Source organism: Lissotriton vulgaris, chromosome 6 (genome assembly GCF_964263255.1).
Source record: "Lissotriton vulgaris chromosome 6, aLisVul1.2, whole genome shotgun sequence".
Lineage (NCBI taxonomy): Eukaryota > Metazoa > Chordata > Amphibia > Caudata > Salamandridae > Lissotriton > Lissotriton vulgaris.
This window is the reverse complement of record NC_141694.1, coordinates 24,834,809-24,861,703: the sequence shown is the minus strand read 5'-3', so window position 1 is coordinate 24,861,703 and position 26,895 is coordinate 24,834,809. Positions and strand designations below refer to the sequence as shown.

At 49.4% G+C, this 26,895-nt stretch overlaps 1 protein-coding gene across 2 annotated transcripts in view; it reads left to right on the top strand.

Moving 5' to 3' along the window:
* Nucleotides 1-26,895, top strand: part of LOC147706727 (uncharacterized) — a 235,996-nt gene that overhangs the window by 104,768 nt on the left and 104,333 nt on the right. For both annotated transcript variants that reach the window (XM_086925870.1, XM_086925869.1), the window contains exons 16-19: nt 5,300-5,559; nt 6,831-6,954; nt 9,757-9,963; nt 11,596-11,751. In XM_086925870.1, coding sequence (XP_086781996.1) covers nt 5,300-5,559; nt 6,831-6,954; nt 9,757-9,963; nt 11,596-11,751 — 747 coding nt within the window. The remainder of the gene's footprint in view (nt 1-5,299; nt 5,560-6,830; nt 6,955-9,756; nt 9,964-11,595; nt 11,752-26,895) is intronic.

Genomic DNA, 26,895 nt, shown 5'->3' with positions numbered 1-26,895 from the left:
TTGTCAGCACCGGGGCGAGGAGGTGGCAAAAGGATTTATAAAAGCCCGCAGAGTACCCGTCCGGGCCTGGTGCCTTAAGTGGTTTAAGGCGTGCGATGGCCGAGATCACCTCCTCTAGGCTTATGGGGGCGTCCAAAGCCCCGGCATTTGCATCATTGAGCGCCGTCACATTAGCTTCGCACAGATACCCCTTCCCCACCTCATCGTCTGGGGCAGGATCAGCCTCATATAGCCTGGCATAGAATGCCCGGAATGCCTCCGCAATGCGGTCGTCCTCGTAGAGTTCCCTCCCATTTACCTCGCGGATGACCGGGATCTTAGACCGGATCGTTTTCGCTTTAAGTTTACTGGCCAGTAGGCGTCCCGTCCTATCCCCCCCACATAATAAGTGTGTCTAAGGCGTAACACTGCATGTTCCACCCTATCTAGGTCAAGGCTCGCAAGCTGCGCTCTAGCTGCCTTTAATTTGCGCCAGATCCGGGGTGCCCCCGTCCGGCAGTGCACTCTCTCTAACTCTAGCACCTGTGCTGACAGCTCCTGGCGTCTTTCTTTCCGTTCCTTATTATCCGCGGCCGAGATCGCCATCAATTCCCCCCTGACGACTGCCTTTAGTGCCCCCCATACCGCTGTGATGGCCACCTCCCCCGTGTCGTTCCGGCTTAAATAATCTGCGATGCTCTGTGAAAGTTGCTGCGTGAGCCCTTTACGCATAAGCAAAGTCTTGCGAAGCCGCCAATTACCTTTGTGTGGCCACATAAGCGGGACCTGCAAGTGGAGTACTATTACCTCATGGTCCGAAAGGGCCGCTGGGGTAACCTCCAGATCTTGTATCATGGGGGCCAGATCCGTAGAACCAAGAAAGTGGTCTATTCTGGCATATGTACGGTGCACATGTGAGTAAAAGGTGTAACCTGGAGCTGTGCGGTGTATCTCCCTCCATGCGTCCAGGAACCCCCTGCTAGTGAGCCAGCGTTTCCCCTCTGTAGAGAGAGCTCCAGAGTCGCCGAATCTCTGCCCGACCTGTCCACCACATTATCCATAACCAGGTTTATGCCTCCGCCTATTAGTGTGTAACTCGAATCTGCGCCCAAGACCTCCGATAGCGCTCCCTTAAGAAATGTCTCTTGTTTGGTGTTGGGAGCGTAGATGGACCCCACTGTCAATGCCAAGTTTCCAATAAAAACAGTGTGTGCAAGTAGTCTGCCTTTGATTTCTGCCACTTTGTCTCCCACCCGGCCTTTGAAGTGTCTAGCGAAGAGGATAGCCACCCCAGCTTTCTTCTCCAAGGTGGATGAGTAGAACTGATGCGGGAAAACCCGTGACTTCATGCGGTGCCAGTCTTTGGCCAACAAGTGTGTCTCCTGAAGGAGGCATATTGCTGCCCCGGAATTCTCCAAATATGAGAGTACTGCCCTTCTCTTGATTGGATTATTGAGTCCTTTAACATTTAACGTTAGAACCTGAATAGACTCGTTAGCCATGTGGAAGTATTTGCCCTGCCTTGCTCATACGCTGCCCAGGTCCGGAGCCCCGCCGAGCTCCCGCTCTAACTGTCTTGGTGAAAGGAACACACCGGAGCCCACCTCCCCTCCCCAAAGCGCCCGGAACTTCAACTGAACCCCCCCTTGAAATGCTCGTATGTCAACTCCCTCCCTTCCCACCCACCCCTCCCCTGCCTCAACTGTGAGTCCCCAACTGGTGAACATTGTCCCAGGCCTACTCAACGACAGTTCAGGCCTGTGGTAGAGTTTCGAGTGAAGGGAATGCGTGGCAATGGCGGCCTCGAGGCCTCCTGTCCCCCCCCCCCCCCGATGTAGCGCTGTGGTGGTGCTTGGCCAATCTCCTGCTCTCATCCCTTCAAGAGTCGGCACCTGTGTCTTTAGAGACTTCTCGTATTGCTGCCGCGTGTTCCTGTGCCACTGTTTCTGGGTCCGGTTTGGATCCCTTCTTGGCCGCGCGTCTGTGCCTCACTCGCTGCCAGCCGTCTCTGGACATTTGTGAAGATGTCGACTGCAAGGGCCATGGTTCTGTCTCTTCGTCCGAGGTGTCCCCTTCATGGGGGATACCCAGCAGGTTGCATGTATCCCGTAGTGACTTTAATTGCTGAAGGGATCCATTCCATTTAAATATAAGTCTAAACGGGTGGCTCCAGGAGTACGGGGTCCCATTGTTGCTCAGGAATGCGGTAGCCACCTTGAAAGCTCGCCGTTTCTGCAGAGTAATTGCCGAAAGGTCCGGAAAGAGCTCCACCGTGTGACCCCTGAAGCAGATGGGTTGTGATTGACGTGCTGCCTTCAGGATGCGTTCTTTGAGGGGGTAATCCGGTAAAAAAGCCAGAATGTCCGGGGGAGGAGCAGGTGCCCTACGTGCAAGACCCACTCTGTGGGCTCTATCAATACGTATCACAAAGTCCTCATTCTCCTTCAGTATTCCTCAAAACAGTTCCTGCAGGTAAAGTGTAACGTCTTCCCCCTCCGCTTTAGACGGCACATTTCGAACCCGAATGTTGTTGCGTCTTGAGCGGTTCTCAAGGTCCTCTGTGTGCGCCTGCAGGTCCATTTGTTGGTCTTGGAGCCTGATAATTTCCTGCTTCAAGATGTCCACCTCCACACTCCTTGCATGCCCCGTAGTCTCCGCTGCTTCCACCCTTTCTCCAAGGTCATCTATGTCCCGACGCAGCTCCTTGTACCCTCCCGCCACTTCTTGCTTGAGGGTTTGAATGTCTTCTCTCAGGGAGGTAAAGAGGGTCTCCATAAAGGATTTCGTGACTGGGGCGTCTCCTTCTTCGCGGTCTTTCTCTTTAGGTGGTGCTGACGATGTCGGTTTGTCCGGGCTCTTGTCCCCCTTTGATGATCCTTTGTTCAACATTTCTGGGATGGTGCGTCCCCCTCTACGATTTGAGCTGGCCATCCTCCTGGGCCGCCGCTCCCTTCTCGCGCAGCTTCTGGATCTTTTGTTAATGCCCGGTCTTCGGCGGGGCCCCGTGGGCGGTCTCTCCGTCCTGGCTGCTCCGGATTCGTGGCTGAGTAGGGCTGTGAAGGGTGCTGCGCAGCTTGTATGTGTGGACGAGCTAGGGCCCAGTCTGACCCTCGCTGGGGGCTTGATTGTCTGCACCCCGATATGCCTCCCCTTGGCTCTCCCTCCGGGCGCTCCGTGCTAGATCCCAGGCGTCAGGCCGCCCCCTGTCGCCATGTCGCCCTATCCAGCCGGTCTGGCCCCCGCTGGCACCCCACTCGCCGCTCCTTCTACCACCGTGTGTCCCCCAGAGGGCCCGAAAGCCAGCCTCCGGGTCACAGTCCCAGGAGCTTCCCCGTGAGCCCACGGCTTGCAGCTGTCGTCCAGGCCACCGTGAGGTCTGATGCTACTAATGGCGTCTATGTCGCGGCCTTCCGTCAGGCCTCTCGATGGGTTCCGTGCACTGATTGCCAAAGCTGGTGGTCCGAGGGTGGCGTGATGGGCCTGCCTCGCAGCCCCGCTTTTGCTGCGCAGTGTCTGGGGGACCCAGGGCGTATCAACCGCCGGGGACTCGATGCGTGTCCCCAGAGTAACACCCTATCCCAGCCGGCCCTTCCACGTCCTGTGCGCCCCTTACAGCGTCCGGCCCCTGTGGCCCCCACTCTCCACGCACCGGCGGTGCCCTCCGGATTGCAGCGTTGGCCTGTCTCTATTGCTGCGCCGAGCCCTCTCTGGTGCTAGGCCGTCGTGTGTCGGCCTCGTTGTGTGCCTTGCTGGGGGCCCGACTCTTGCCCCCCGACCACGGAGCCCGGGCCGTCTCCCCTGCCCACTCCTCACCTTCGCCTCCGCGGCGGAGGAACCTGCTCCGTCGTTCTCCGTTTCGGTCCAAGTCAGGCCACACGCTTCGCTCCCGTCCGCTTCAGGAGCGCCCCGCCAGATGGGCCGCGAGTGGCTATGCAGTGGCGGCGTTCCGATGTGGCTTTCTGCGGCCCAGCACCCTCGGAGGGGAGGCAGGTGCGCTGCAACTCGGTGCCTACCTCGGTCATCGGAGCTTCACCCATCGGCCCCGCCCGGCAGGGCTGGCCGCTCCGACGAGCTCCACAGCTCCGACGTTCCTCGCTTAGGCCCAGACCGGGGCCTCAATTAGCACCCCTTGCCGCTGCCGGAGCTCCCCACACCAAGGGGCGGACGCGGCTGGGAGATGGCTGCGTCTGATGTCTCCCTGCTCAATTCCACTCACATGGGGGAGATAACCGCTCCGCTGCACGACGTCTGGCCCCAACCCCGGGGCTCCGTTCGCTGGCCCTTTAGCCGGCCGGCCGCGCCGGCAGCGTCTGCGGCCGCGAACCTCGTTTCAGGCCCCTCGCCGGGTCGCCTCAGACAAAGGCGATAATGGTCCCCTGCAGATCCCGGCCGGGCTCTCGCAGTAAGCCTCCGGGTAAATCAGTATTCAGGGGACAAGAAGCTGTTAAGAAACGCTATTAAAACGTGCTCTAATGGGATCGGGACGAGGAGCCTCTGCCAAACACGTCCGCTCAGGCCGCCATCTTGGCCACGCCCTTCCTTCCTGTCTCTTTATCTCAGTTGTGCATGTTCTTTTTCATATCTGCTCTCTCCCTTTGTCACTGCTTTCCTATTCCCTTCTTCCTTCTTTCTCCCTTTTCAGTCTTCCTCTCTCTTGCTCTGGATCAAAGTCTAATAATGAGAAATAAGTCCTGGACCCCAAAAATGACAGCCGGTGTGCACCACTGGCAACCACCCTCAAAACTGAGCATTACACATGCGGTTGGCATGCTACATGCACCAGGAATGGGCGAAAGTACATTGGCAAAAAAAGATACAGAGGGAGGGGTAGAGGCTGTAGGAAGCAGGCAAAAAACTCAGGAGGGTACAAAACTCCTGTCAGCTGTTCTTCAACAAGTCAGGTAGGTAGCATTCAGGAGTTGGAGTACCACAGGAGGCTGTGTGATACACAAGAAGTATCGCTGTAGGAAAACTCATCAGGGCAGGAAACAGGAGATAGTCTGAGGAAGGGGCGGCACTGTTGGAGGTAATCCCTACCCAAGGTAGACGCTACGCAGCAGTACCTAGCCACAAGAAGAACGTCTTTCATGAGGCATGGATGGTTTAGACAGGCTTTTTGGGGAGTGGTGGGTTTGACTGTTGTCTCCATTGCCACTGCAGTACTAAGGTTGACTCTGAAGCCATTGTCCTTTCCTACAGGACTCAAGAGGGGGCTCCAGTGAGACCCTCTGGGGTCTGAAGTGTTCTTGCTGTCAGGTGATAGCGATGAGTCTTTTTCTCTTAGTGATTGTCCCACTCTGTTTCTTCCCCTTCTACCCAGGCTCACAGGGATCTGGATGAACTCGCAGATATGGAGCGGTGGCTGCAGGCCCTGGCCAGCTCGCTCTCCGAGCCCGCTGTCATGAGGGACCCTGAAGCCATTAGGAAAGACCTCCAAGAGACCAGCCAGATGGAGAGTGAGCTATCCTCTCGCGGCCTCTCCCTCCATGCCTTGAGGGCAGAGACCAATGGAATACCGGCTGGCAGCCGGCTCTACTTAGCCGCAAAGTTACAGAAGAGGCTTGAAGCAGTGGAGAAAAGGTAGGACCCTTGATACGTCTTTGCCATGCAGGCAACAAAAGATGAGCTCACGTTGTCATTAGGGCAAATATCGCAATCAACCCGAGACTGGTGGGCTTCTTTGAAGACCCACTGTCCTTAAAGCGGAGAAGTGGTAGACCTGCCTTCCTTCATAAACACCAGGGGACATAAAAGAATATGCCGGAAATCGGTGGGTTTTTATCAGTGAATAATCACAGTTTTGAACGCAGTCCGCAGTGCCCAAAGAACCCTAAAAAATAAGCTTCACAAGTAAGAATTTTCTATTTATAAACAACTTTAAAACTGAGCTGTCATGGCACCTGGGAGAGGGCTATTTATGTTCTATTTCTTGCCCAGTAGCTGGCAGTTAATGGTGCACCAGTTTTGCATCACAAAAGAGGGCGAATGGCACTGGGATTTGGGAAGGTTTGACAGCAAAGCCTCTGGCAAGGAAACTCTGGACTGCTCCCATCAGGCTCAGGGTCAGACTGATTTGCATATGGCCGTGTCTGAACTGGGGTGGCGGAGTGAGCTAAAGAACGATGATGGATTAAACCCAGATCAGTTGACTGAGGGTGAGTGCTTGCAATGTTGAACAATCCGCCCATCGTCCCCTTTGGTTTTGCTCCCCTCATGATCTCCACCAGCCACTAGGGCCCCTGAAGAAGGTATTCTTAAAGTAAAGGGTTCAATGTAATACTTGTCTTTTTTCTTAGCACGTTTAAAGACTTAAGGCCTGATTTAGAACTTAGCGAACGGGTTACTCCGTCACAACGGTGATAAATATCATGTCCGCTGAAATAAAAATCTCAGAGTATACAATGGGTTTTATATTCCGGTGGTTTTATATTCTGGTCTATGGGATATCCGTCATTTTTGCGACATAGTAACCCGTCCGCCAAGATCTACACCAGGCCCTTGGTGTTTCTCATGTGTAATCAGTGATACGCCAGTTTACCCAAGATAGTCGAAACCCAATGTCGGGTTGCGCTAGGAACACGTCCTGCATCTCATGTAGGGTAGCCGTCCATGTCTCCATCTACAGTTATGAGACAAAACTTACTGAATTGACTAAAACAGGTTTTTGGTGACACCACAAGTCTGCTGGACTTGTGGCTAGCCTGGCTTTGGCATTAATGTACAGTCTGGTGTAGACGAGGGAAGATGGCTGAGGACAGAGGAATCTTTCGGCTCCTTGGCAACGCTGCAGTATCCTTACCCATTACTCTTGACCGCTGCCTCTATGTTTGCCTTTCTTTCTACCTTGGCAGGTTTGCGTTGGTGAAGGACGCTGTCCGGCGCAGAGAGTTGGACCTCAGAGACTCATTGGTTCTGTCTGAGTTTTTACAGAATGTGCAGATGGAGGAGAAGTTGAGCCAGAGGAACGTGACGCCGGTAAGGAACACGTCACGAGAAACCGACATATAGGTGTCAACAGCTGACAAACCGGCCAGGTCTATACTGCTAGATGCATCACACACACTACATGACCTTTGACCTTATCTTCATTTCATACGACTGATGCCAGCTTTTCATATGAAACCATTATCTTCTTTGCAAAAAGGTCCACACTCATTTACACTGATTACAATGCAGCCCGTAAAGGCTCCAACCAACGTTCGGAGCCCTAATGGGCTGCACCGTAATCGGCCACTCAGTTTACTTTCCGACCGGTGCATTACAATGCTGGCAGTGGGAAACTAAACCGGCCAGTCTTTCCAGCTGGCTTTCGACAGGCTCAAGGAGACCGTCGGCCAGTTGGAACCAGCTTGTAATCCCAAAGTGCTGGCCTTTTCGCCCTTGGGATTACAATGCACGGTTTCCGGGATGGTTTCCGTGCTGGTCTGTCCGACATGAAAGCCATGTCAGAAAGCATGTATGGGTGTCCCCAGCAGGCCCGCGTGGGGTTGTTGCCTCTGGTTGGGGGCCTGCACCCTGTGGCAGGCACCGTAAGGTGCAGGGATGAACCACATCTCGCATTTCCCTTTGGGAGCATATATTTCGGCCAGTTTATGGCTGTAATGCATGCTCCCATAGGGAAATGTAGGAATGTGACTGAACAGTGTTCAGTTGCATCCTAATAAGGCGGTCAGGACCACCGACCAGAGGTCGGTCGGTCCCAGGACCGAGACGGTGTCAGGCGGTCTTAAATCCACCCGACATAGTAATTAGGCCTATAATATTAAAACTCTGGTGTCCCATTCAGCATCCTAAATCATCACAATATGAACTTTCATGAGTACTGAAATAATCCCTTAGCAGAATCCTTTACAAGAGGGGCAGCTCCTATAATGGATGAAGCATTTAACGATATATCCCTGCATTACACAAATAGTTCAGACTGTAACAAGTCTTCAAACATTTAGCTCATGGTCTAAGTAGAATCTGCATCTCTTTTTGTCATAAACACCTACACATGATACAACGTTGTCACCATGTGTGTTTCTTTATAGTAATCCTATATTATGGCATTAAAGTCAATGTTTGCCTTTTTTTTTCAAAATGTTGGACAAACAACCAGTTGAAGTTTTATTACTTTTGATCCAATAAGTTAAAAAAACCAGCATATTTTCAACATTTGTAAGAAATCTTCACTGCCATTGTAATTGTAAAGCACCTGGCATGTTTCAGCTGTGGTAAGAAATTGTAACCTGCCTTCTTCAGGGCTATTGTCCTTTGCTTGTACAAGTGGTATCTGAGGGCAGATACATATTTACCCCTGTCAGGTTTATTGACTATTTAATAGGGGGTTAGCTATTTACTGCAGTGTTTGCCACTAGTGAAGAAACATGCTTTTTTGTGTTTGGTAATTTTTGGTAATTATATCATCCGTGACTGAGTTGTGGTATAACACTCAAAGAAGGCGTGATTATGAGAAAGGGTTTTGCTGGTATCCTGTAGACAGTGCAGTCTGGAGTGTTGCATCGGGTTATGACGTCTGATGGTGCAGAGTAGGGAATTGCTCCATCTTGGTTACCGCTTACCACCAAAACTTGCAACTGCACCTGCGTTTGCAGAATGAGAGTGGTGGGTATCCTATGGACACCTTGTTTGCACCCTTTTAATAGAGAAGGACGAATTAGTACCCTGCTGGCTTTTTGAAGAAGGCAGAGTTGGAAGAAGTTTGGTGGCCTCAGGCGTGGCTTTAGTGGGTGTTGAGATGCTGTTCGGGAGGTAAAATGAAATCCCACCTCTTCAAGCTAAAATAAATGCTTGCCATGCGCCCCTCGTTGAGACATAAACCCATTGGCAGATGGATTCCCAATAGGTTTGCTGGTCTGATGTAACCCACCAGAAATGTACCAGCCATTGTCAAAGGAGGCACAATCAAAAGTAAACCATGAGAGTCCCCACATAAAAGACTACAATTTGAGGCAGGAATAGTATTTAGTAATGGCTGCAGACCCCACAAATGTATCATGGGAAAGGTTGTAGCTACCGGAGAATTTAATCAAAGACCTATCGACTTCTTCTGAATCCCTGGGCAATGTCGAAAATCTTGAAACCAATAAGAACAAGGCTCATCCATGTAATGTAAGTGGTGGTCCCATGGGCCTGGGATGTTTAGAAGGGTTTCAGTATCCAGCAAGCACTTGATAGCTTCCAACAGAGTAAATGAACACCCCCAACCCTCCCCAAACAAACCCACCGCCTCACCACCTTGTGTTGTACCTCCGGTGAGGAGCCAATACATTCCATGGGTGGTACTTGAACGAACCCCCTCTCGCACCTTTTTAAAGTAACCACTGAGTCCCTCGACTCTCCAAAGAGGACCGGGTAGGGCAACGGGAGGTAAGATCTTAGTAGGCAAAATATCCCTGATGCCAAGGGGGAGGGGTGCCCTGGAACCTCGTCTTTTCCATTGGCATGTTTCGGGGTGCACAGATAGCCGCACACACAAACTCCACAAGCTGTGCCTTAAAAAGAAAGCACACAGGCCCTTCCCAAACAAGACATGAATAGCCAACACTGTTCTCCTCCATCCTACCCACTGTTGCTAACCTAATAGGCTCACCAATAATGGGGGGTGCCAGATTGAGTAGCAGGCACCGTGTTCTTTTGTGCATTGTAAGGTTCCCAGCATTGTCTCCACCTCTGACTTGTGAAGCCCACGAGATCTACCCAGAATACCTTGACTCTGAGATCAGGGCAGGGCCGATGACCTCCACGATTCTGATTCCAATATTTCTCTTTCAGGCTGTGAGGCGGAGACTTGATTTTCGCGAGCCTTTGCGCCTTACGCCGACGAAGGAAGGGCAGAAGCAGGTGACTGGTGAGAACGTGGAAGAGATGGCCAGCCCGCTGGACGAGCTCCAGGAAGCGGTGGACATGCTGAACGATGCCGTCAAGGAGCGGGAGAGAGTCATGGCTGCCGAGAAGGAGTCCGGAAGCCTGGGGCATCTCGTATGTTGATAACCTGGTCAGGGGTGCATGACTTTGGAATGGTAGGGCTTAGCGGGCTACCCACCAAAGGAACATGGATTGGCTCTGGCTCCCTGGATAATTGACCAGTGATGCTAAAGTTCTGTCCCTTGTAGCTGCTCCTGTAGGCCCATCATGCAGTGACATCTGAAGTCTGCACTACCCACAGTACGTGCTGCTGCCTAATACCTACCACACAAAAAGTGATACCCTTTGCCACAATTTGATATCAGAATAAATGGTTCTATCAGAAAAACTTAGTGTATCTGCAGAAAGCAATACAAAATAGGACATACCTCTAAGCAGGCAACTTATCTCAAATGATACCAGCGTATAGAGCCATTTGAGAGCAGCTGCCCGCTATCTTTAGCTCTTTTGTGGGATACGACAGCTTATATGTGCACACAAGCTCTGCCGGCACTTCCCTTAACATTTTGCCCAGATGGTCATTCCACGGGGCCATTATACATATGTTTTTCCCATTTAGAGGTATTTTCTATTACAACAACGTACCTGACTGCGCATCATTTTGGTATTGCGCCCAGAGGATTTCCCAGGGGGCTCCTAACTGATTTTTCATCCCCTTTAGTGTTATTCTGTGAATAGGGTAATTGTCTTTCCTGTAACATTTTCCGTTGTCTGTCATCATATAGACAGTTGGGGTGTTCCTTTGTTTTGTCCTGATGAAGACCCTTCTTTGATGTACAACTTACACTTCCTTTTTGATGTGTCGAAACGTCGATGACAAATTCTGACCCTGAATCACAGAGAGTTTGAACTGGACTATTGATCCTGTGAACTGAGTACCTAGCCTTATCAATAAATGCTCTCCGTGAACTCTGGTCCCTGATCAGGCTAGATAAGAATGAATCATATTGAGTATTGAGTATTGAATTGTGGAATAATTCTATTTTATGTATTATATACTATTTGAAACATTGCACTAGCACTTTTGTACTTATGCACGGAACACCTTTAGTGTTTTATCTTTATTGTCATTGTATGTATTTTGGTATAAATCTTACATGCATTGTTTTCTTTAGCTTATCTCTTCAGTGTGTTACAGATGATTTCATATGACAAGACATTAATGAGCATATTTTGTATTCTTTTCTGCAGATACTATAAGTTTTTCCAGCAGAACTATTTATTCTGATATTGATTCTTACCCAGTTTCTGAGGAACACAGGGTTACCCCGTTGGTCATAACTGCTTTGCCAACATTTGCCATACTTTTTGCAAACTCGAGCAGGAAGCGTCCCCTCCGGTGCTGTCCTGGGGACTCCACCAATAGACCTTGTACAAGAAATGAAATTGGACTCAGTCTCAGTTGTGCCTCTATATATCATGGCACCCCGGGATTGTAGAACCAGTAATGGTATTGAGTGCTCGGGTGCCATCTGTAGGGTAACCAGGAGGAGCCGAAGGGTTAGCAAGGGATCAGTGGGGTTTTGAGCCAAGATGAGTCTGTTGGGGATGGACATTGTTGCCTCTACTGTCCTGCTGGATCATCTCCATAAGAGTGTGATGGCCACATGGCCATGTATCGATGCCTGCTGTCTACACCGCCCTCTGGGTAATCGCCCCTTTTGTTTTCTCACATGTCCCCCTCAGCTCTCCGACGTGTCCCGAAGAATATCCTCAGCTCAGAGCCTGGCGGAGGTGCTCGGCCAGGAGATTGTGGAGACGGAGCGGGACTTTGCTTCGGTGAAGAGTGAGCCGGGCTTGGAAGGGCTCCAAGGGCTGCAGGACAAGCAGAAGGAGTTGGAGGTGAGCTTCAGGCACCTCCTGGAGTTGGGGTGAAAAAGGGGGAGCTGAAAAGTCGTTTACGTAGGTGTTCAGTGCGCAGGTTCTTTGAGTCGTATTTGTCTTAGAGAAATGTGGCGATTCGTTGATAAAGCGGAGAGAAGGGAGAAGATGCGAAGGTCACACATGCTGTCCGGTAAATTAATGAGCAGTCATGGGGAAGTCAACCTTGCAGTATTGTGGGGTTGGAAATATTTATGTCAAGGAACCACTTCAGGCATCTGTGTTTTTTAGAGGATCAATAGAGTGGCTGTGAGGTGCTGCTGACCAGGTGTATGAGATCTGTGTGTGGCTACAACAAAATAACAGTGGTGGGGGCTGTGTAGAGGGAGCCGCATGGGGTTCGAAAATAGGCCAAGATGCAGTTGAATGGGATGGAGGTCTGTCTTTCATGACGTCAGGTACAGCGGAACGTGTCGGTCATAATACGAGAATAGAAGGACTGCTTCAGGTCAGAATCCTGGTGCGCTGGCCAGGCTGAGTATAGGTCTCACGATTTGAAAAGAAGACGGAACTGAGTGGGGTGGGGCCACCGAATGTCATGGCAGACGTGTCACCAGTTTGCTTTGCAGCATTTCAACTAGAAAGCTTGGGTTGTCTAGGTGTGTATCCTACCTAGTGAGATTGGGAGCTGTGAGTCTAACATTTCCAATAATCAGCACATTGTACCCAGCTGAAAACAGTGCCCCCTGCAGGTTACAGTCTCCAGCCCAAATCAGATAGTTCAGGGTGTTGAGGGGCTTCCGCTTCCATCCATGTGCGATCAGCAGGTCACTGGTTTCAAGGGTAGTGATGTTGCTCGGTGGGTTAAAGCTCTTGCTGCACTTGACACCCGCAGTTTACAAGCTTCAATCCCAATAGAACGGCTAGGGAGGTTAAGGGGCTGCTGCAATCTTCTGTAACCTCAAGATCACAAATGCCAATGCCAGAAAGATAGCTTAGTGGGTTAATGCACCTGCTGCACAAAGAGACTGAGTGAGCAAAGAGAACACTCAGGGCTGTTTTCATTTTAGGAAAAGCATTTGATGAAATCTGAACCTGGCTGCTCCTGGTTAGCGGGCTGCGGACACGCGGAAAGGAACACGGGGACTGGTCGAGTCTGAGCAAAGTGACTATGTGGCACTGGCAGGCTAAACGACATGAAAAAGGAATGAGACCCATTTGTGGGTTAAAAGAGTTCACAATCAGTAGGAACGTTTAAAGTAGCACATAAGGAAAAATCGAACGACCTCTGGTCCTGACCAAAGTCTGCCCTGAAAGCATATTTTCTGCGCTACAGTTGAAAATATACGGTACCCCAATTCAATGATAAATACAAAGCAGTAAGACGGGGCTCTTACTCAGTAAATCCCTTCTATAATCAACTGATGTAGCAGGACGCTGCAGCAATCCAAAGATTATCCAATTGGAGATCCAACTATGGAGAGGAGAATTTTGTAACCTACGTGATTGGATTCCCCATCACACCTCTGTCATGGATAAAGAAATGTAATATCATATGGCCCTGAGGAAGGTGGACACTAACTTTTTGAATCCACCGAAACGTATGTGGCATGACATATCCCCGGCTGGCGGCAATACCATGGACAGTTGAAAAGGATTTCTACCATGGGTCTCATTAGTAGCCTTTTTTAGTTGGGGAATTGATGTGGTTTTGAGTGAGAGCTTGTATGGTTGGTTATGGTGAGGATGTATTGGAATGAGAGGTGTGGTATGATGTGATGAGGTTCATTTATTCTTTTGGATGGGGTTATGAAGAGTCAGTAACTAGTTATAGGAAGTACATTGAATGCACAGTATTTTATAAGTGTTTTGTCTCATTGCTTGTGATGTCTTAAAAACAAATATTTTAAAAAAAGCTTTTCTTAAAAAAAAATACATTGCAAAATGATTTAAAAGGATATTTTTGTATTACTTTTGTATAAATGCATAATGAGAAAGAGGTAAGTATTTCCGAATAAAATTTTGAAATGATTTCTTGTATTGTGCTCTGACTTATACAGGATGAGATGCCCATTAGAGCTGTGTTAAGCCAAGTCTAAAAGAATATAGGTCAAGTGGGAGATTTTCATTGTATTTTTGTGGTCTTTCCCCCTTCTCCCAGACCTCAAAAGTAACATTAGGGGGTACCTTTCTGCAATTGAATTGTATTCCTGGCTGCAGAAAGCACAGAGATGTTTATCAAGAACAATTTTACGTCAGCGGTAGTGTCTCCAGCTTGTCGTGTTGTGCATCGAACAGTAGTCTGTGCATGGGTGCTGCACGACATCTGGCAACGACCCCAGAATATGATGAAGAGGATGTGGACAACAACGTTAGTGGGACCGGACATTAGCAACTTCCAGGGCTCGAGTCGGGGGTACACGCGTCCACCCACTCTTTTCACAGGGTGGACGCCGTCCACCTTGCCAAGAAGTCGAGCCGCACTCAACTATCTTTATAGGCGCCTTGATGCTTTCGGGCAAAGTCCTGCGGTAGAAGTTTTATTTCATTCATTCATTCATTCATTCATTCATTCATTCATTCATTCATTCACTCTAAAATATGCTGAACACGGCCCGGTGTAATTTTGAAATGCCGGGATTCATTCAGCAGCGCCTGCACGTTCTCTACTTTCCTTCCGAGCAGCAACCTGCAGACAGGGCAGGGAGGTTTTGTCATTTGAGACTCCAGCTGGGCCATAATAAAGGCCTCTCTTAAGGGCCCATTTGGCCTTCTTTGTCCGAGTATCCAGGCTGGGGCTGCCTGTGGCCTCACCTAGATGTAAATGCAGAGGAAGGGAAGCAAAAGCAGCAGCTTGTTAACACTTCAAAGGCGCATGAGAGAGGCATGATCTTGACTTTGTTGGGACCCCATATATAATAGATATTCATGCACTCACTGTATGAATGTCAGGTGTGTTACTCTGTCCCAGTGCAAAATAACAATTTAAATACCAGTATTTTGTATTTGTTTTACGGCACTATTCATCCCAATATAGGGGGTCAGATCACTTTATTTATTTATTTATTTTAAAAGTTTTAGATAGCGCTAGCTTGACTTGTAGGTATTGGAGCGCTTTACATACACACTGTAAAAACTGAAGGAGATTGCATTACATAGTAGGAAGGCAGTCAGGAAGCAAAACAGAGATAAAAATACAGCATGAAAAATAAGTAAACAGTGCAGCGGAGGGAGAGAAAACAAACAAAGGTGGTCAACACAGTCCGGTCACCAACTATCCTTGAATGTCAAGAGAGAGAGGAGTCAGCTCGGGTATTGAAGTCTAGGTTCGTTGACATTGGACGGGGAAGTATTTGTTAAGGAGATGGAGTTTGAGGTCCCTTTTGAAACAGGAGAAGGAGGGGTCGCATCTGAGGACTCCAGGGAGAGCGTTCAACATCCTGGGAGCGTTGCCAGAAAACGATCGGTGTTGGGTGGTTTTCTTTATCAGTTTCAGAGGGATAAGAAGGAGTGAGTTGGAGCTTCTCAGTGTTCTGGATTGACCTGCTCTTACCAGTTTGTTGTTCAGGTAGTTGGGGGCCGGAGAGTGGAGGGTTTTGTGTGTGATGCAGGCCAGTTTATAGATACATCTCCCTTCCATGGGAATCCAATTGAGGCCGTTGAGAGCTGGAGTGATGTGTTCAAATCTTTTTACTCCAGATATGAGTCGAGTGTACATGTTCAGCACTGCTCTTAGGTGGTCTAGGTGAGCTTTTGGAGTCCCTGTAAGGATGGCGTTTCCGTAGTCGACTTTAGAGAGAACTAGGGATTGGACTACTGTCTTGAGGTCATCATGAGAGAACTAGGGATTGGACTACTGTCTTGAGGTCATCATGAGGTAGAAAAGGTTTCAAATTCTTGAAGTGTTTTAGAGAGAAAAGAGCACTTTTTTCAGAGTTTGTGATGTGGGCCTCCACTGATAAGTTCTTGTCGAGGGTGATGCCCAGAGACTTAACTGAGTCAGATAGGACGAGAGGGCAGTTTAGGGCAACCAGATTGTTGAGCCACTCTAGGGTTGGTGGATGGTTGCTTTTTGGAGAGAATAGGATTAGTTCAGTTTTATCAGGGTTGAGCTTTAAGTGGTTAGCGTTGAACCAAGTTTGGATCTTTGGAGTGACATTGAGGAGTTGAATGTCGCTGGGAGACTTGATCCTGAAATAGATTTGTGTGCCGTCTGCGTAAAGGTGGTAATTCACTCCAGCTTTTTTCAAGATGATTGTGAGGGGCTCCATGAAGAGATTGAAGAGGGACAGGGAGAGTATTGTGGAACCCCAAGTGTGACTTTTGTTGGCTTCGAGGGACAGGAGTTGGTTTTAATTTGTTGCGAGCTGTGTTGAAGGAAGGAGGTGAACCATTTTAGTACTGTGCGATTGATGCTGGAGCGCTTCGACAAGGTCTCCAGAAGAGCTGGATGGTTTACTGTGTCGAATGCCGCAGATAGGTCAATAAGGATGAGTAGGTAGGCATCACCTTCATCCAAAGCCTTGTGAATATCGTCAGAGATGTTGAGAATCGCTGTTTCAGTGCTACAGCCTTTCCTGAATCCAGTTTGAAAGGTGTCGAGGAGGTTGAACTCATCAATGTATTCGTCCAGTACTGACAGCGGGCAGGGCTTTAACTCTGGCCTGGACTGAGGTGCCTCAGCAGAGCTGTGTGTGGGATCCAGTGCTGTGTGTGGGGTCCAGTGTTGTGTGTGGAGTCCGGTACTGGCACAGGCAGGACCGTAAATCCAGCTTCCAAACTCCAGAGCCTTTTAAAGTGTTTGGTAAAAACATTGATGCTGTGGGCCAGGGCCTGGGTGCGGTGCACACCACTGCTGCTTGTATTCTTGTGAGTGAGAGACTGACATATGCACAACACATGTCAGTGTTTGCAGCCAGTGACGTCACTGGCAGGCCGAGGAGCTGGCTTCAGGGGATTCAAGCCAAGTCTATGACCTCATTTTAAAACCTCACGCAGGCTCTGCGTGGATCAAAGTCCATGCCACGTACACTGTCCTTACTCCAACCCAGGCCCGAGTGTGTATCACACGTGTGCGCATATTCACAAACGTACACACGAGTGCTGAGTATAGAGTGAGGGCTTGCTCAAGCGTACTCTGCGGGAGTCTACATGACAAATGCAGTCATATCACTCACTCACATACTCACTACCAGTCTGTGAGGAGTACCTCCTGAATACACTGTGAGTACTCACATGCACATTACTGGTCTGTGGGAGTTCCTGCTGAGTACAGCATGAGCACTCACTCACTTGCATATTACCAGTCTGTGAGGAATACCTGCTGAGTACAGCGTGAGTACTCTCTCATATGCACATTACCAGTCTGTGAGGAGTAACTTCTGAGTACGCTGTGAGTACTCACTCACATGCACATTATCCAGTCTGTTAGGAGTACCTTACCAGTCGGTGTGGAGTACCTGCTGAGCACACTGTAAGTACTCACTCATAAGCTCGTTACCAGTGTGTGAGGAGTATCTGAAGAGTACAGTGTAAGTACTCACTCGCACATTAGCAGTCTGTGTGGAGCATCTGAAGAGTGCAGTGTAAGTACTCACTCACACATTACCAGTCTGTGAGGAGTATCTGATGAGTATGCTGTGAGTATTCTCCAATATGCACATTACCAGTCTGTGAGGGGTATCTGAAGAGTACAGTGTGAGTACTCACTCGCACATTACCAGTCTGTGAGGAGTATCTGAAGAGGGCAGTGTAAGTACTCACTCACACATTACCAGTCTGTGAGGAGTATCTGATGAGTATGCTGTGAGTATTCTCCAATATGCACAATACCAGTCTGTGAGGGGTATCTGAAGAGTACAGTGTGAGTACTCACTCGCACATTAGCAGTCTGTGAGGAGTACCTGATGAGTACAGTGTAAGTACTCACTTGCACATTACCAGTCTGTGAGGAGTATCTGAAGAGTGCAGTGTAAGTACTCACTCACACATTAGCAGTCTGTGAGGAGTACCTGATGAGTACAGTGTAAGTACTCACTTGCACATTACCAGTCTGTGAGGAGTATCTGAAGAGTGCAGTGTAAGTACTCACTCACACATTACCAGTCTGTGAGGAGTATCTGATGAGTATGCTGTGAGTATTCTCCAATATGCACATTACCAGTCTGTGAGGGGTATCTGAAGAGTACAGTGTGAGTACTCACTCGCACATTACCAGTCTGTGAGGAGTACCTGATGAGTACAGTGTAAGTACTCACTTGCACATTACCAGTCTGTGAGGAGTATCTGAAGAGTGCAGTGTAAGTACTCACTCACACATTAGCAGTCTGTGAGGAGTACCTGATGAGTACAGTGTAAGTACTCACTTGCACATTACCAGTCTGTGAGGAGTATCTGAAGAGTGCAGTGTAAGTACTCACTCACACATTACCAGTCTGTGAGGAGTATCTGATGAGTATGCTGTGAGTATTCTCCAATATGCACATTACCAGTCTGTGAGGGGTATCTGAAGAGTACAGTGTGAGTACTCACTCGCACATTACCAGTCTGTGAGGAGTATCTGAAGAGTACAGTGTGAGTACTCACTCGCACATTACCAGTCTGTGAGGAGTATCTGAAGAGTACAGTGTGAGTACTCACTCGCACATTGTAGGAGAGTAGGGTCTGCTATCCTATGGTCACCCCAATTTTTGCTTTTTGCTTCACTGGTTTTCGACTTACTGAGGCTGTGGGCCTGCTAATCAGACCCCCAGCCTGCTGTTCTCTCTCTAAATTTATGATACATGTGCTATAGGTACATACCACAATTGGAAATGGACTCCTTGTCAGCCCCTGTACCATGCACTATAGGTGCTCAGGGCATAGGTGCCACCAAGGCCTACCAGGGGCTGAAGCATAGCTTTTGCCACCCCTGGCTGGTTCTTAAATTGACACAACTGGCTGATCACTCAGCTGGGGCAAGTGGGTGTAATCACCCCTTGCTTAGATATAGTATACCTATATCTAAACCTATATCTGGACACATATATAACCTGTGAGCCACTCCTATGGAAGGCCTCATCAATCCTGGAGGCAGAGTGCGTGGTTTTATGTGAGATGGAACTCTGGCATGAGCTGAGCCTGTCTGCAGCTGTCGGGAACAACTCCCTAAGCTGATCCGGGATAATGCCATACCATATACTCTTAAGCGCCTTATAATCCTCGCGGTTATATAGCAACTTTGGTTTGGCTTTATCAAAACATGTCGTGTAAGGTGTCATACGAATTGGAATACTACCCCCTCGCCAGTTCTGGCGACGGGGGTAGCATTCCACCCTTCTAGAGGGAGAAGACATGTTACTTTACTGAAACGCGGTTGATTTAAAATGAGCCTCAGATCCACAAAATGGATGCCCCTGCCACAGACATGGGTCTGGCCTCCTGCTGCTGACCGAAACCCGGCAGAGGAGGCCTGGACAAAGAGTTTCCTGTCACAGGGCGGTGTCAAACCACCCCAGACAGGAGATAGTGGATTGGAGTAGGGAGGTTTCAAAGAAACCAGACACTGCCTGGGGAGCACAAGGCTGCCCCTTGCAGGATCCGGCCAAACCGGTTCTGGGGCCTCCCAGCCCCTGTCCCAGCGCGGCCAGGATCAAAGGAGAGGGGTGTAACCACCCCCTTCCTGGGTCCCACCCATAGGAGGGGACCTAGCAGGATGTCCAACCCCCTAGATTCGAATAAGAGGGGGAGCAGTCCCAACGGACTTCAGATCATCCTGAAGAAACATAAGAAACGAAATCTGGACCCTTCGACTTTCTACACGACGTGAGAAGACTGAAGAATCTCCCTTGTGGTCAAGGAGTGACCACCCTGTGCAAACAGGCACCATCCAGCCCTCGACCCTTGCTTTGTTGCAGTTCCCGCCGGAACTCGAGCGACAGAGATCGACGAGATCAAGCTTGCCTGCCTTCTACCTGCCCGATCCACAGTCCCTGCAGAGCTGAGACCCGTGGAGGCGACCGGAAGCGTGGGGCACGCCATCTTGAAAAGGCCACGAGACGCTGACCGTGCAGCCCACGAGTGACCCTCGAAGCTGTGCACCGGGGTTTGAGAAGCCCCAGCCCCGAGCTCCACTTGCACCAAAGCTCACCCCTCCACACTCGACGAGTGCTGCGTGGGGCCCTTCTGCTTGTGTGCGCTCGACGCGTTGGCCCGGTCACTTGCCAGCTGGCTTGTGGCCCCTGTGCCGACGAACCTTGAAATCCGACTTGCTTTTCTGGTTGCTCCAGATCTGCACCAGCTCCTGTGAAAAGGAGCACCCACTCTGACCCTCCTGGTTCGAGTGATAAGCAATCTCCCGGTTCCGCGTGGATTGCTTTTGCCAAGTGCTGTTTGCTGCAATCTTGAAGCCGACGGTGCTGACGGCGAGAGCCTACGTGGGACAGATCGTGACCTGCTCCTGGACGTCGCAGATGCCCCAGAGCCCACGTGACAGCGGAGAGAAGCCTATCGACAACCGCCTGATTGCGCCCGACATTGCCTGGTTCCGTCCTGGTTCCACCCTGGTCACTGCTGAGTGACCCAGACTCTGTCCCCTCTGCTTTCAGGTACTTTTCTACTTCGATCCACCCTTGGATCGCACCGGACACTTCTGCTTCACAGCGCCTGCAGCTGCAACAGCTCCAAGCACCAAGAACCTGCGTGACAGAACCCGACGCCACTTCGACCCTGTGCACCCACGGCCTGTGGGTGAGGTAACTTTGCAACGCCGGTGTCCTTACACTGGCACACACCTCTAGGGTCTGTGTCTAAAGTTTTGTGTTCCTAGGTTCAGCGGAAGTATCATTTAATTCACTTTAACTAACTTTTACGCACCATTGACATTACATTGGTGCGCGCCGCACTTTCCGTGCTGCACCCGTATCCTGTGGGCTACTCCCGACTTCTTCATTGCTTGTCCTGACTGCTCCCAGCGAATCTCTAGGCCCTAGGCCTAACCATTGCTCGATAAGTGTTACTTATACCATTTTTTTAGTATATGGTCTGAGTGGCCACCCGCCCTCAGCCATAATTGTGCCAACTTTATATGTTTAACAGTGCTTTTGATTTAACGCTTGTGCCCCTTTCCTCATAAAGAGTACTGGGGAGTAATTTAGAAATAAATACATATATTTTTACAATATATACTTGTGTGGTGTCCTTTCATTTGATTACAGGATTGTATGTGGTAAAACAGCTCGCTTAACACGACCTCTTAAGTTAAGCCTTTAAGGCTGCTTAGTCCATGCTACCACTAGGATAGCTTGTCTACAAGGTTGACTTACAACCTGACATCTTTGGGGTTTGTTTGGACTGATACCCAGTGGTTCCAGAATTGGAAACACTACATATCAGGCCAACTTCTCACATTGGTGTGCAGCGGTGCGGATTTGAGCTTGCTGTTTGTTTTACCATTGCAATCTTTATCAAATTGAAAGATCACATCAAGTACCTCTAGGTACATATAAATCAAAAGCTTAGCATATTAAGTTCTACTGAACTTAGTAGTTGTAGATTAAAGGGATTAGCACACCCTGACTACAACTCACTAGCAAGGTACAGTAGGAAACCACTTAGTGTAGGTAAGTGCACCACTTACACCTCACTAGCAGTCATGTCTGATGCAGATAGAGCCTCAGGCTCTGCTCCTGTAGAAGTTGATCCTATAGGGACAACATCCAGATATGACAACCTTAGCCACAAAGACCTGAGTGCCTTGTGCACAGCCAGGGGGCTAAAAAAGGGCAGAGGCCCTACCATTCCTTCCCTAATAGCTCTCCTAGAAAAGGATGATCTAGATAAGGTGAGTCAGGCTCCCTTAGGTGCAGGTGAAGGGATAAACTCCCCTGAGAATGAGGATCTTCCAGATGATGATGTAGTGGAGGAGGAAGAGGAAGAGGAAGGCTCTGATTTAGAAGAGCCTGAAGATCAGGATCAGAGGGGAAACCAGGTACAGGTTGCCAGCCTTAACCAGGCCAACTTGGACCTACATGGGAATGGGGGGGGCCAGCACCACCCCAGATCTCATAACCAAATTCTCCCAGGTAATAGGAGGGAGAGATCTCTATCAGGGGACTCTCACCTTTCTAGTGCCTCAAGAGAATCTCAAAGAGGAATGACTTCCTCCCAGAGAAAAGAGCATAGGGCCAGGATGAGGGCTGTCCAACTCCAAATAGAAAGGGAAGAGGTAGCCTTGGCTCAAGCTAAACTTGCTTTAGCAAGAGAGAGAAAATTGTGTGGCTTAGATGCCACTGGTGGCAGCAAAGTTCCTAAAGAAAAAGACAGGGCCTATGACAATAGAAACCTGACAAAAAGTGTGCCCCCCTACAAGGAAGGGGATGATATCCACAAATGGATGACTGCTCTTGAGAGGGCCTGCATGGTACAGCAGGTCCCTGAGGATCAGTGGGCAGCAATTTTATGGTACTCCTTTTCTGAGAAAGGGAGGGACAGGCTCCTCACTGTTAGACCTGAGGATGCCAAAAACTACTCTGTTCTGAAGAGTGCTCTTGTTGAAGGGTTTGGCCTAACCACTGAGCAATACAGGTTGTTGTTCAGAGACACCCAAAAAGCACAGACTCAGGACTGGACTGATTTTGTAGATTGTGCCACTAAGGCTCTGGAGGGTTGGCTGCAGGGAAGTAAAGTTTCAGACTATACAGGATTGTACAATCTTATGATGAGAGAACAGATCCTTAATAACTGTCAGAACCAGCTGTTGCATCAATACCTTGTTGACTCTGATTTGACCTCTCCCCAAGAATTGGGAAAGAAGGCAGACAAATGGGTCAGAACAAGGATTAAGCAGAAAAACCAGAACCAAGGTGACCAGAAGAAAACAGACCAGAAGGGTGGGAATCAGAAAGATAAAGAAAAGGACCAGAAGTCTTCAGGCCCCCAAACTAGCAATAAGGAGGGGGGTTCCCAAAATGGAAACAAGAAAAAGAAGAATGATGGCCCAAAGAAACCTTGGTGTAATACCTGCAAATCAGTTTCACACTGGGGCAGTGAATGCACTAAGAAAAATCCAGTCCCCACCACTGCAGCTCCTAAAGCAACTGCACCCCCTAGTACAGTCAGCAGTGGTGGTACACAGCCAAAGGGTTTAGTAGGGTTGACCCTGGGTACTGAGGTGGAATCTGGCCTAGTCAGAATCCCCACACAGGCAGTTCTCCTATATGATGTGGACTTATCTTTGCCCACTGCAGTAAGCCCCAGTAACCTGGGCAAATATAGGCAGACTCCCTTAATTAATGAGAAACTGGCTCAGGCCTACAGGGACACTTGTGCCAGTGTCACAATGGTGACACCTGGCTTTGTGGACCCTGGACAGATTGTACTAGGTGAAAGTTACCTAGTGACCAATGCAAGCAACTCCACTACTTCCCATAGTGTGGCTGTTGTGAACTTCTCCTGGGGAGGGGTAGATGGCCTAAAGAAAGTTGTTGTGAGTGCAGACCTCCCAGTAGACTGTCTGTTAGGCAATGATCTTGAAAGCTCAGTTTGGTCAGAAGTGGAGTACAGGACTCATGCAGAAATGCTAGGGATTTCAGCTCATGTCCTTGCAGTGACAAGGTCTCAGGCTAAGAAGTGCCTTCCTGAACCAGTGGTGGATCTTGAAACAATAGACCAACCACAACCCAAGAGGAGGAGCAAGAGGGTTAAGGCTGTGCCTTCCCACTTGCCCCAGGTTGAGGATCAAGTTTCACAGGAAACTGATTCTGCAGTCCAAGAGGAGACTGTCTCAGATGAGCTTGAACCTGAACAGGTTGAGTTTCTGGGGACAGGGGGACCCTCAAGGGCAGACCTGGGGCAGGCCCAATTAGATTGCCCTTCACTTGAACCCCTCAGACAGCAAGCTGCTGCTGAGGCTGCAGGGAATGCTCAAGGTACCCATAAGGTGTATTGGGATGAAGGGCTCCTTTATTCAGAGGCTAGAGACCCCAAGCCTGGCACCACCAGGAGGTTGGTTATACCTTTGAAGTTTAGGGGCTTCCTTCTTACCTTGGCCCATGATATTCCCCTTGCAGGACACTTAGGCCAGAATAAGACTTGGGACAGGCTTGTTCCACACTTTCACTGGCCTCACATGTCAGAAAATGTCAAGGAGTTTTGTCGCTCCTGTGTCACTTGCCAAGCCAGTGGTAAGTCAGGTGGCACAACAAAGGCCCCCCTGATACCACTACCTGTGGTGGGGGTACCCTTTGAAAGAGTTGGAATAGACATTGTGGGTCCCATGGATCCTCAAACAGCATCTGGGCACAGATTTATACTGGTGGTAGTGGATCATGCCACCAGGTACCCAGAGGCAATTCCCCTGAGGACCACCACAGCTCCTGTGGTGGCAAAAGCCCTCATTGCAGTTTTCTCAAGAGTGGGCTTTCCAAAGGAGGTTCTTTCAGACAGAGGTACTAACTTTATGTCTGGATACTTAAAAGCAATGTGGAAAGAGTGTGGAGTAAACTATAAGTTTACCACACCCTACCATCCACAGTGCAATGGGCTTGTGGAAAGGTTCAACAAGACCCTAAAGGGAATGATAAAAGGTTTACCAGAGAAGCTTAGGCGGAAATGGGACATCCTTTTACCCTGCTTGCTCTTTGCTTACAGAGAGGTCCCACAGAAGGGGGTTGGCTACAGCCCTTTTGAACTTTTGTTTGGCCACCCTGTAAGAGGTCCATTGAGTTTGGTGAAGGAAGGATGGGAGTTACCTCTCAAAAAGCCTAAACTAGACATTGTGGACTATGTACTTGGTCTCCGCTCCAGGATGGCTGAATACATGGAGAGAGCATCCAAAAACCTTGAGGCAAGTCAGGAATTACAGAAAGCCTGGCATGACCAAAAGGCTGTTATGGTTGAGTTCCAGCCAGGACAGAAGGTGTGGGTGTTGGACCCAGTGGGGCCAGCAGCTCTCCAGGACAAATGGACTGGACCCTACCCTATCATTGAAAAGAAGGGAGAAGTCACCTACTTGGTTGACTTTGGTACCCCTAGGAGCCCCCACAGGGTGCTCCATGTGAACAGATTGAAAGCATTTGTTGACAGGGAGGACATGAGTCTCCTCATGGCCACAGATGGGGAACAGGAGGAAGAGAGTGACCCTCTCCCAGACCTGCTTTCCCAGAACCCTGATGATGGTTCAGTTGATGGAGTAGCCTTGGCAGGCAGCCTCACTGAGCAGCAACAGGTGGACTGCAGACAGGTGTTGCAGGCTCACAGACAATTGTTTTCACTCACACCCAGTCAGACTACCTGGTGCACCCATGAGGTGGACACTGGTGACAATCTGCCTGTGAAGAATAAGATCTACAGGCAACCTGACCATGTCAGGGATTGTATAAAGGCTGAGGTGCAAAAGATGTTGGAGCTTGGAGTGATTGAGCCATCAGAGAGCCCATGGGCTAGCCCAGTGGTCCTTGTGCCAAAACCTCATACCAAAGATGGGAAGAGAGAAATGAGGTTTTGTGTGGACTACAGAGGTCTCAATGCTGTCACTAGGACAGATGCTCATCCCATTCCAAGAGCAGATGAGCTCATTGATAAATTGGCTTCTGCCAAGTTTCTGAGCACATTTGATTTGACAGCTGGCTACTGGCAAATCAGACTAGCTGAGGAGTCAAAAGCCAAAACAGCATTTTCGACCCCTAGTGGACATTATCAATTTGTGGTAATGCCCTTTGGCTTGAAGAATGCACCTGCCACTTTCCAAAGGTTGGTGAACCAAGTCCTTGCTGGGTTGGATGACTTTTGTGCAGCATATCTAGATGATATTGCTGTCTTTAGCTCCACCTGGGAGGATCACCTGATCCACCTGAAGAAGGTTCTGGAGGCCCTGCAAAAGGCAGGCCTGACTATCAAGGCTACTAAGTGCCAGATAGGGCAGAGCAAGGTTGTGTACTTGGGCCACCTAGTAGGTGGGGGTCAAGTTCAACCACTGGAGAGCAAGATCCAGACCATACAGGACTGGGCTCCTCCAACTACCCAGACACAAGTCAGAGCCTTCTTGGGCCTGACTGGGTATTACAGAAAATTTGTAAAGAACTATGGGTCCATTGTGACACCATTGAATGACTTGACATCCAAGAAGATGCCCAAAAAGGTTCAGTGGACAGTTAGCTGTCAAAAGGCATTTGATGACCTGAAGAAGGCCATGTGCTCTGCACCTATCCTGAAGAGTCCTGACTACTCCAAACAGTTCATTGTACAGACAGATGCTTCTGAGTTGGGGGTGGGAGCTGTGCTTTCACAACTTAATCAAGATGGTCAAGACCAGCCCATTGCTTTTATTAGCAGAAGGCTGACCCCCAGGGAGAAACGTTGGTCAGCTATTGAGAGGGAGGCCTTTGCTGTGGTTTGGGCCCTGAAGAAGTTGAGGCCATACTTGTTTGGCACTCACTTCCTAATTCAGACAGACCATAAGCCCCTCTTGTGGCTAAATCAGATGAAGGGTGAAAATCCCAAACTGCTCAGGTGGTCCATTTCCCTACAGGGGATGGACTTTACAGTGGAGCACCGCCCAGGGACTGACCATGGTAATGCAGATGGTCTCTCCAGGTACTTCCACGTAGAACATGAAGACTTATCTGGTCAAGGTTAAGTTTAATGTCCCTGCGTTTGGGGGGGGGTTATGTAGGAGAGTAGGGTCTGCTATCCTATGGTCACCCCAATTTTTGCTTTTTGCTTCACTGGTTTTCGACTTACTGAGGCTGTGGGCCTGCTAATCAGACCCCCAGCCTGCTGTTCTCTCTCTAAATTTATGATACATGTGCTATAGGTACATACCACAATTGGAAATGGACTCCTTGTCAGCCCCTGTACCATGCACTATAGGTGCTCAGGGCATAGGTGCCACCAAGGCCTACCAGGGGCTGAAGCATAGCTTTTGCCACCCCTGGCTGGTTCTTAAATTGACACAACTGGCTGATCACTCAGCTGGGGCAAGTGGGTGTAATCACCCCTTGCTTAGATATAGTATACCTATATCTAAACCTATATCTGGACACATATATAACCTGTGAGCCACTCCTATGGAAGGCCTCATCAATCCTGGAGGCAGAGTGCGTGGTTTTATGTGAGATGGAACTCTGGCATGAGCTGAGCCTGTCTGCAGCTGTCGGGAACAACTCCCTAAGCTGATCCGGGATAATG